An 11,375-nucleotide genomic window follows, 5' to 3' on the forward strand; every position below is an offset into this window, starting at 1 on the left:
CTGTGCGATGAAATGGTTTAAACGATACAATACAATACAAAACAATAAACTTTTTACTCCTTTACTATTTTTTATTTATTTGCCTTTCAACATTTTTTGTGTTTCTGTTTTGTTTTTAATTCTTGATTTTTTGTTTACATTTTCATTTTCACACTTTTTCGCTTTTATTTTTTTTTTGGTTTTAATTTTTTGCAGTTTTAAATATAGTTACATTTTTAATTTTTTGCATTGCCTTTATATTACTTTTTTTGCTCTCTTGTTTCCTTACTTTATTACAATCGAGAAAAAAATCTCTCATATCATTTTATTTACTTTTTCACTTTTTCTTTCTTTTACTTTTTAACCTTTTCTTCGTTTCTTAACTTGTTCATCAATTGACAACACAGCAGAAGATTATTGTATTAATTTCCGCTTAAAGTTATTTTTATTAATTGCAAAATTTCGAAACGAATGATTTAAAAAAATTCTGGACAGTTTTTGCATTTTTCTACTTTTATTTTTCTCACATTTTTACTTTTCAAAGTTTCATTCAAAGAGAGAAATACATATATTATTAACTTTCCACATTTTTATTACTCGTTATTATCTTTAATTTCATACTTTCTCTCTTTTATTGTTTTACTTTTTATTTATTTTACTTTTTAACTATTCTACTTTTTCGCTTTTCTTCTTTTTACTTGATTTTGAGCTCTTAAATTTTTATTTTCTTCTTCTTTTTACTGTTTCATTTGTTCACTTTAGACTTTTTTTTCAATTTTTAAACTTTTTATTTTTTTTAACTGTTTCATTGTATCTTTTCACTCTTTTACTATTTGTATAGTTAGATATGATCGAATGCCTAACAAAGATGATATTAGGCGGATGGGTAAGTATTCTAAAGTGAATAAACTTTAAACTTAGAATGAACAACTAGATTGCTAGAGAGGCTCGCAAAAGCATGACGGAAGGGAAGAGTGAGGCATTCTCTACCCTCTGCTTGCTGAATTTTGTTCGTTAAGTTTACAACAAATTCGAGATAGAATAGCTTTCCATCTTGCAAATACCATAACTTTCGTCCTTCTTCGTTATACTTACCGAAAACAATCAACTAAAATCGATAGAATAGAACTTCTTATTTTTTCACTTTTTAATTCATACTTCTATAATTTTTGACGAATGTACTCTTACACTTTAGTACTTTATTACTTCGTACTTTTTGTACTGTTGTAGTTTTAAAGTTTTGTAATTTTGTGGTTTTGTAGTTTTGTGGTTTCTTGTAGTTTTTTGTAGTTTTGTGTAGTTTTTTGTAGTGTTTTGTAGTTTTTTGTAGCTTTTTGTAGTTTTTTGTATTTTTTTGTAGTTTTTGTAGTTTTTTGTGGTTTTTTGTAGTTGTTTGTGGTTTTTTTGTAGTTTTTTGTAGTTTTTTTGTAGCTTTTTGTAGTTTTTTGTAGTTATTTGTAGTTTTTTTGTAGTTTTTGTAATTTTGTAGTTTTTTGTATTTTTTTGTAGTTTTGTGCTTTTTTTTAGTTTTGTAGTTTCGTAGTTTTGTAGTTTTGTAGTTTTGTAGTTTTGTAGTTTTGTAGTTTTGTAGTTTTGTAGTTTTGTAGTTTTGTAGTTTTGTAGTTTTGTAGTTTTGTAGTTTTGTAGTTTTGTAGTTTTGTAGTTTTGTAGTTTTGTAGTTTTGTAGTTTTGTAGTTTTGTAGTTTTGTAGTTTTGTAGTTTTGTAGTTTTGTAGTTTTGTAGTTTTGTAGTTTTGTAGTTTTGTAGTTTTGTAGTTTTGTAGTTTTGTAGTTTTGTAGTTTTGTAGTTTTGTAGTTTTGTAGTTTTGTAGTTTTGTAGTTTTGTAGTTTTGTAGTTTTGTAGTTTTGTAGTTTTGTAGTTTTGTAGTTTTGTAGTTTTGTAGTTTTGTAGTTTTGTAGTTTTGTAGTTTTGTAGTTTTGTAGTTTTGTAGTTTTGTAGTTTTGTAGTTTTGTAGTTTTGTAGTTTTGTAGTTTTGTAGTTTTGTAGTTTTGTAGTTTTGTAGTTTTGTAGTTTTGTAGTTTTGTAGTTTTGTAGTTTTGTAGTTTTGTAGTTTTGTAGTTTTGTAGTTTTGTAGTTTTGTAGTTTTGTAGTTTTGTAGTTTTGTAGTTTTGTAGTTTTGTAGTTTTGTAGTTTTGTAGTTTTGTAGTTTTGTAGTTTTGTAGTTTTGTAGTTTTGTAGTTTTGTAGTTTTGTAGTTTTGTAGTTTTGTAGTTTTGTAGTTTTGTAGTTTTGTAGTTTTGTAGTTTTGTAGTTTTGTAGTTTTGTAGTTTTGTAGTTTTGTAGTTTTGTAGTTTTATAGTTTTGTAGTTTTGTAGTTTTGTAGTTTTGTAGTTTTGTAGTTTTGTAGTATTATAGTTTTATAGTTTTATAATTTTATAGTTTTATAGTTTTATAGTTATATAGTTTTATAGTTTTATAGTTTTATAGTTTTATAGTTTTATAGTTTTATAGTTTTATAGTTTTATAGTTTTATAGTTTTATAGTTTTATAGTTTTATAGTTTTATAGTTTTATAGTTTTATAGTTTTATAGTTTTATAGTTTTATAGTTTTATAGTTTTATAGTTTTATAGTTTTATAGTTTTATAGTTTTATAGTTTTATAGTTTTATAGTTTTATAGTTTTATAGTTTTATAGTTTTATAGTTTTATAGTTTTATAGTTTTATAGTTTTATAGTTTTATAGTTTTATAGTTTTATAGTTTTATAGCTTTATAGCTTTATAGTTTTATAGTTTTTAAGTTTTATAGTTTTATAGTTTTATAGTTTTATAGTTTTATAGTTTTATAGTTTTATAGTTTTATAGTTTTGTACTTTTGTACTTTTATAGTTTTGTACTTTTGTACTTTTGTACTTTTGTACTTTTGTACTTTTGTACTTTTGTACTTTTGTACTTTTGTACTTTTGTACTTTTGTACTTTTGTACTTTTGCACTTTTGTGCTTTTGTACTTTTGTACTTTTGTAGTTTCGTCTTTACTATTTTTTGCTGTTCTAGTTTTTTTCACTTCTTCAACTTTTCACTTATTGATTTATTTAAAAGCTTTTCATATTTTTTATGAAAACCTCTATTTATTATCTTATTATTTTACGTTTAAATGTTATTCTATTCTAATTTTTCCATGCTTTCTTTGATAATTTCGAGAATTTTTCTTCTTAACTATGTATTGTCCTTTTTATTTATTACTTTTTATACCCAACTTAATTTTTTGAATTATTCTACTTGTTGCATTTTTATTTCTTCACTTTTCCACTGCTTAATTTTTCGGGTCAGCGGTTAATTATACCGGACACTAACTGTGTTACATACAAGACTGTGTATACGAAGATGCACAAAGAAGAGTTTTGGCTAGATTTCACGAACAGTCACTAGAGCCGCACCCCACGGCTTAGTGGTACCGTTGCAATGGGGTTAATTTTGTATAAAATATTGCTGCTTCGTAGGATATTGGGCAATTGTCTAGAGGAAACTGAAGAAGGGAGCCGAGGCGATGCAAGATAGTACAGAGCAGAAAAGATGGTTTCATAACTGGCTGCAGATTATTGAAACTTTAATGTGAGAACTTCAAAGAATATTTCTTGAAACACAAAAAAATCTTTTATTTTCACATCTTTACATTTTTTGCCCTTAATAAATCTCAAGATATAAATAATCGCTTGCGTCTAAATTCCAACTGTTCAAGTCTATCGAAACGTGCCAGCGGCACCCACAAACATCACCCCCACGCCCGTTTCAACGGGCTGCTGTGAATAAGATGAATGGGCAGAGGGGACCAACCAACCGGAGATAGAAGAGCGACTGAATGAAAGAAAATTGTAACGAGTATATTCACCACCGGGCGGAAATTTGTCTCCATAAAAAAATAAATCAAAATTCAACCAGCAGTGCCACAGAACGACACAATTGTGTATGCTATGACACCCCCAGGGTCATATTCGACTGAGCAACTGGCCTGTCCGGGAGGGCGGTTCAGTGTAGAGTGTTAAGCACCGAGACATGGAATTTGGTTGTTTGTCGGTTTCATTGTGTAGTGCGATAGGCCGGATAGGGCAGGACAACTGGTATTTCGTTGTCCTTTGTAGGAAGGTTGAGCTTGACCTTTGTCCAGTGAACCATACGTTGTCGTCAATCTAAATTCATATATAAAATACAGAGTAAGCTACAGTTGGACTAAAATCTGCCAGGAGAGTATCAAACCAGAACATCTAGCATGAAAAATTCTCACAAATGAACAGTGAAACCGTTTTATCAAACTAAAGTAAATGCTTGATTTGTGGCAATAAAATGATTAATAGTGTGATTAACATCATAATCGCTGTGATTAGTTAAGAGTCGTTTAGTCGAGAGAAGAGCATATTTTTGTTTCTAAAATTTATGGCGTAAACGCCTAGGCACGTTGCGTCAAACGGAGAATTCAGGAGAAAAACCAGAAAAATCTCCCCTTGCTCTTGTTTACCAGCACAAAATTCAACACAACGCGAGAATCACTTATCCACGGACAGCAGTTTGGTGGCCAAATCGGCTGCCCACATAATGGCCTTCCGGACTAAATCGGGGAGGATCACTTACCAGTTGGTGGAACAATCACTCACTGCGGGCGTTCGGGGCTATAACACACACTCACACACACGCACACAATCAACCTAACCCCCAGGAAATCAAGGTGAAATGGAGCCTGTTCCGTTCGACCCACAGATGGTAGATGCGGTTGTGGCTGAGAAAATGAAATCGTTTCCAGATATATGGGGCTATTATTCATTTTTATTAGGTTTTCCTTCCTCATCTACTTTTGGGGCCTTTGGCACACATAGCCGTTGTGTCTTTCGCTGTGTGGCTGCTACGTGCTCCCTGCCAGGAGTCTCTGTATTGCACAGGACAGCGAATGAACGATTCTTCATTTCCAAGAGAATCTTTTTACGACTGTGCTGAAATGGCATATTCTGATAGGAATTCTTTTTTTCTGGTTCCGGTTCTGGCTGAATTTACTTGCCACATAGGTCAGCAGTTTCGGTTCCAGGAAAACAGAAGTAATTCAGTGTCATATTGGGTAAATACGACTTTTTAAGTGAAACAATAAAGTTCGAGAGCGAGCAAATGGAGCTGAAAGCTTCCAGGGCTTCTTAGTCAAACCCAAATGTGTACGAAACATTTTCACAAAACCCCAACATTTGGCTGTCTTCATATGACATGGGTATGCAGGGTAAGCCGAAGGGAGGTCCCACGGTTCGCTCGCATTACATCCCCACAGGCATCCTAATGGATTCGCATAAAACACCGAGCCTGATACGAATGTTTCTCTCGTTTTCCGCATGTATTACCGAGTACCTCGTAAAGCAGCCCATCTCGTCATTCTTGCAGTCTCATTTCGGCATCCGTTAATTAATTATTTAGCACTTTGAATTTTACTATCGCACGGTACTCGTTGGTGGCACTGCGAGCAAACCTTATCCGCAGTGGGGAAGAGTTGTTTGGCAGCCGACGCGGAGTACTCTTTTTGGCTTCGATTATAGCAAACTCGATGGAGAGGTTGTTTCAATCTTCCGTTTGCTATTAGTTGTAAATAATGTACTTCAACCAACAAGTCTTCGGCTTCAAATATGTCTTTTCGAAGCAATTTTCCACTGACGATTTTATAATTGATGCGCTGTTGTTTGAGACAGGGTGTCAAGTGGTCAATTTGAGCAATTAATCGATAAATAATTTCGAGTTAGCTACTGCATTTTTGTACTTGAATAGTGGGTCACTAACCGAAAAGCACCAGCCGTACTCGCTGTGGAGGGTAAGTCGGCCGGTCTTCTCTAATCGCGACGCTACTTTTATTTAGAAATACTTTACTTTTTGGGAGATATATTATACATTCAAAGATCAAACGATCCATAAATTCAAAGATCCGATGATCCAATGAATTAAAGATAGAATTTCACTGCCTGCTCGAGCACGAACCTTTGCCGACCATCGAAGGACTTGCTTCGCTAGTTTTAAAAACGTACGTGCCACGAAAGGCATTATTCCATGTTATACGATTCCTCAAATATTTGGGGATGAAAATTCAGCAAATCCAAGTGCCGGAAACTTAACAACTTAATTTGAACCATTTGACAGATTCTTTTTGCTGAAAATTCTGCAATTTAGTTGTCAAATTGACAGTACAATCATCGACTTTTGAGTAATCCAGCCCAGATTACCAAAAATTCGGACACTGTGCTGTAATTTTGACAAACAAATTGCTGAATGTTCAGCAAAAAGAATCTGACAAATGGTTGAAATTAAATTGCAGAGCTTTCAGCATTTGGAATTGCTGAATTTTTAACCCAAAATTTTAGTTTGCATCCAGAGTGACGTCGAGTCCTGTCATTACGGGATCATCACAACAATTTCCACCGGTTCAACAGCCACTTTCATCCAGTTCGGGTTTTGCTTCACTGCAGGTCAACATGGCGATCCAAACCGCATATAGCATGGTTCTACTGGAAACGGTTGTTCTAAACACTGTTGATGATCATGGCAAGAAACACAAGGCTCGTGCTCTACTCGACTCGGCGTCGATGTCCAACTTCATATCTGGTCAGTTAGCTCAGCCGTCGCACCAAGGTGGACATTTCGATCGCAGGAATCGGTCTTTCAAATAACATCACCGCATCCATTGAATCGAGAAATCAGCCATTCACCGCGAAACTCGAGTTTCTCATTATGAAGCAGCCAACCGCAAAGCTGCCGACCATGCAGGTCGATACGTCGGCATGGAAATTTCCGCACGTTGGATTAACAGATCCACAGTTCCATGTACCAGGAAGGATTGACCTCGTTATCGGAAGTGAGGCCTTCTGCGAGCTTCATACAGGTAGGAATTTCTCGCTTGGGAACGCTCTTCCGTGGCAAGTCGAAAGCCATTCGGATTGGTGATTCCGCGTCCAATCCCTAGTACCAATTAAGGTTTAATGGCACTCTGAAAGCCCTTTTTAAAATTTAGAATGCACTAAAACTAAAGCTGGTACTTGGGATGGATCTACCCATATTCTCAGGATCTGCAATCTCTCCATTATCAATGAATATTTGGAAGCCGCCCTTCAGAAGTTTTTTGGAACTGATTTCCACTGATCCCGCACACATCCCGGAAAAAACCGGTATGAAGAATTGTACACCAATACAGTCAAGCCTGATTCGACTGGAAGGTACGTGTCGTGCGTCTTTCTCGCATCGAAGATCCAGAAATATTTCGGGAGACCCCCAAAACAATCGTAGAACTCAATTTTTTCAGCCAGAAGCGCCATTTGCAGTAATCAAGGAATCGTATCATCGCTTCATGGAGGAGTCTCTGCAGCTCGGTTACATGAGAAGGCTCGACGAGCCTGTAGATCACGTGAAGGCTCACTGTTATCTCCCACATCATCCCGTTTTCAAGGAGTCGAGTACCACAGCGAAGGTTTGGGTCGTTTTCGACGCGTCCTGCAAGTCAGAATATTCGCTGAATTAAACGCTTTTGGTCGAACCCGTAGTTCAACAAGGTCCATCGTGATGAGATTTCGAACGCATAACATCGCTCTGGTTGCGGACATCGAGAAGATGTACCGGCATCCTGATGATCAACCATTTCAGTGGATTTTTTGGCGTAAAGCCCTAGATGAACTCATCGCTACGTATAAACTGCAGAAAGTAACGTACGGAGCAGCGAGAGCTCCGTGCCTAGCTACACGTACTCTGCAGTAGATTGCACAGCATACTATGAACGCGCATCCACTTGCGAGTTACGCAACACTTCTACGTCGACGCAACGCAACACAACACTTCTACGTCGACGATTTTCTCTTTGGGGCGCCGGACGTAGAATCCGCCATCAAGTTGTGTCGTGAGACATCGGCAATGCTAGCTTCCGCTGGATTACCGCTCAAGAAATGGGCATCGAGTTCTCCTGAAGTTCTTGAGGATGTACCACCTGATGATCTGGCAATTCTGCCATTCCATAATCTTCAGGATGACCAGGCTGTCTTCACGTTCGGCCTCATTTGGGAACCGAAGTTGGATATACTCATGTTCAAGGTTCAGTTTCTGCTAGCCGCATCCGTCCCGACGAAACGCAAGGTGATGTCGTGCATCACCCAAATTTTCGATCCACTCCAACGTGTGTCCAACGATCACCAAAGCTAAACTCTTCATGCAGTGTCTCTGGGCTTTGAAGCAGAATGGCGAAGCTTGTGAAGAGGACACACCGCTCCCGTCAACATTCCAAGAAGAATTGAAACTGTTCCATAACACACTCCACCTGTTAAGTGATGCTCGCGTACCCCGCTTCACTTCGATGCCCAAGCCGTCAGTTCTTTACTTATTCTGTGTTATTCTAAGCACGCATGTGGAACATGCTGCTACTTTAGAAGCGAAGCACGCGACACAGTTTTGGTCCAGTTGTTGGCGTCTAAATCAAAGGTAACTTCGCTTTCTACTCTCCATACAATCGCCAGACTGGAACTCTGCGCCATGCATTTCTCGACCCAGCTGTACATGAAGCTGAACGCAACGCTGAAGCTTCCTGTAACTGTCCATTTCTGTTCTCCAATGACTTCGCGGTAACCCGAGTCGTTTGAAGTTTTACATCTGGACGCATGTCCCTGGAGTCAACAACCGTGCTCCCGAAATTTCCCGGAAATTAAGTCCTACGAACATCCTCAACTGTACATGATGGTAGAGTGGGATACCGAGGTTATCAAGCTCTCCGAAATTTTGGCAAAATTCGACGTTACCTGCAGAAGAGTCTCCCGAAGTGTCCGCCGAAGGACGCAAGATACCGCTAGTCGCTATGGCCACGACACAGCGAGTTTCAGCACCTATCTTTTCGCTCACTACTCCAGCTACCCCAAGATGCGCCGAGTGACATCTTTCGTTCAGCGCAAACTTAATGTGCTTCGCGAACGAACCTCGCAACGTCGCACAGTGAGACGGAATAAAAAAACCGGACATTGATATTCGCGACGAAACTATTGGCTATGGTACTTTGATGTCTTCGGAAAGGTTTCTTTATTTTTTAAGTAGTTTAATATAATGTTGGAAAATTTTGATTTAAGGGGGTATATAAGCAGATGAAAAAAATAACTTTGCAAATTGTTGCCAAAATTGATAGTCATGTATGGAAAGTTTGTAGATGAAATGATTTTATGAAACTTTGTTGAAGTAGCGAAATGGCTATCTGTTAAGCGAAAAAAGTTATTGGGTGAAATTGAAGTACAGGTCGGAATAGCCCCTTAAAATGTGTTTTTTATTGTAACTTTTTTATTTGATTTTTTACAGTTTTTCGATATTATAGAAAGTTGTAGATGCTTTCAAAACACGCCTTTTTGCGGAATAGACTAACTCGCTATCTCTTCGTTTTTGGGATGCATTCCTGTTTTTTTGGTATTTTTGGGCTAACTTTAAGGGGCACATTATTCCAAGGATCCCGTTAGATCCCCCTATGATTTATATATGTATCAATAAGGTATTTCTTGCAGAATAACAAAAAAATAAATTTAGCTGCTACTCTACAAACCATAGCCCCTTAAAGTTAACCCAAAAATACCAAAAAAAAAACAGTCATACATCCTAAAAACGAAGAGATAGCGAGTTTGTCCATTCCGCAAAAAGGTGTGTTTTGAAAGCATCTACAACTTTCTAGAACATCGAAAAACTGTAAAAAATCTAATAAAAAAGTTACAATAAAAACACATAAATGGAGTCTGCTAGTGATGTGCGCGGGGTTCCTTTATTGTAGAGTAGCGTGTTGCGTTTTGAGATTCAATGTTCAAAATCACTTGACTATGAACCTTGACTATTGTAACCGTTTTTTGCCCTGAAGATGAAGGCGTAGACCTTTGAAACGTAGGCGATAGACAAAATAAAATAATATTGGCTAAAACCGTGACCAAAAGCCATCTCCATCTGTTAATAAAAACACATTTTAAGGGGGTATTCCGACCTGTACTTCAATTTCACCCAATAACTTTTTTCGCTCAACAGACAGATAGCCATTTTGCTACTTCAACAAAGTTTCATAAAATCATTTCGTCTACAAACTTTCCATACATGACTATCAATTTTGGCAACAACTTGCAAAGTTATTTTTTTCATCTGCGTATATACCCCCTTAAATCAAAATTTTCCAACATTATATTAAACTACTTAAAAAGTAAAGAAACCTTTCCGAAGACATCAAAGTGCCATAGCCAATAGTTTCGTCGCAAATATCAATGTCCGGCTTTTTTTGATTCCGTCCCACTGTGCGTCGTTCGGAAAAGGAGAAGTACAAGCCACTCGTTGTCCCGAGCATTGACCCGCACTCAGTCTATCCGCTTACCGCACATCTCGCGCAGGTTGAACTCTTCGCTGAGGAGATTTCCGATCTCGCTAGTGGTGAACGTACTGCAAGGTCTTCCACACTGGAGTAGTTGAACCAGTTCGTCGATCCTAAAGGCATCGTACTTGTCGGTGGCCGGCTTCGCAATGCCGTGCTGATCGCTCGTCATCTCTGCCAAGCATCCGATCGTTGTTCTGTTGGCGAGTTTTTATCGTTTAAAGCTACTGCACGCAGGCCTTCAACTCCTGCTAGCCACTCTCTGCCAGAAGTTTTGGATTCTAGGCGGCAGAAATCTTGTGAAATCAGTCTTTCACCGTAGCCACACTTGCTTCCGTAGCAAGCCCACACTAGTCCAACGGAATACAGCAGATCTTTCGGCATCGAGAGTGTCGCCAATCCGACCGTTTGCCGTCTACGTAGTCGACTATTGCGGACCGTTCTACTTGCAATCCGCCGTTCGTAACCTTGGCACAACGAAGGTGTACGTGGCCATATTCGTCTGCTTCTCTATGAAGCCAGTTCATATCGAGCTAGTGAGCGACTTGTCCACTCCAGCGTTCCTAGCTGCACTCCGTCGTCTGTTCGCCTGCAGAGGATCAACGCTACCGCTTTCAAAGGTGTGGTGAATTCACTCAACCGCATCTACCGCATGCTGAGGGTCTTTTTTTTTTTTTTTTACAATGGAGAAGACCTTTATGTCCTAGCCCAGTACACGTGCTAACGGTAGGGTCCAATCTACCACACTGGGTGCACTGGGGGCGTGTCGGACTCGAATGGTGACCAGCCATTAATACCGACTAAACTCCATTGGGCTCCGCCATCATTCCTCCCAGGAACTACCTCTCGGTATTACTTCTGGGGGGATGGCTGTACTAACTGTACTCGTTCACTCTCACTCACGCGATCATACATCCTGTATGAGGCTTACTTGGGTGCTCTCTTAATCACACTTTGATTCACTCTCAAACACTCCCACATGAGGCTGACTTTTGTGCTCACCTTTTACGTTCCATGCGAGGCTGACTTGTGTGTTCACCTTACTCATTCCTTGCAAGGCTT

The 11,375-nt window shown here is 37.8% G+C and overlaps 1 protein-coding gene across 1 annotated transcript; it reads left to right on the plus strand.

Annotated features, from left to right (window-relative positions):
- The first annotated feature begins 7,717 nt into the window (after nt 1-7,717).
- On the plus strand, nt 7,718-8,140 carry LOC131686868 (uncharacterized). Its single transcript, XM_058970862.1, has one exon. It carries the CDS (start codon nt 7,718-7,720, stop codon nt 8,138-8,140), a length of 423 nt encoding a protein of 140 aa, XP_058826845.1.
- Nucleotides 8,141-11,375: the final 3,235 nt, after the last annotated feature.

This window comes from Topomyia yanbarensis, chromosome 3 (genome assembly GCF_030247195.1).
Source record: "Topomyia yanbarensis strain Yona2022 chromosome 3, ASM3024719v1, whole genome shotgun sequence".
In the NCBI taxonomy this organism is placed as follows: Eukaryota; Metazoa; Arthropoda; class Insecta; order Diptera; family Culicidae; genus Topomyia; species Topomyia yanbarensis.

Coding starts and splice junctions, on each gene's coding strand:
- LOC131686868 (XM_058970862.1), top strand. CDS start 7,718: ATGAACGCGCATCCACTTGCGAGTTACGCAACACTTCTACGTCGACGC.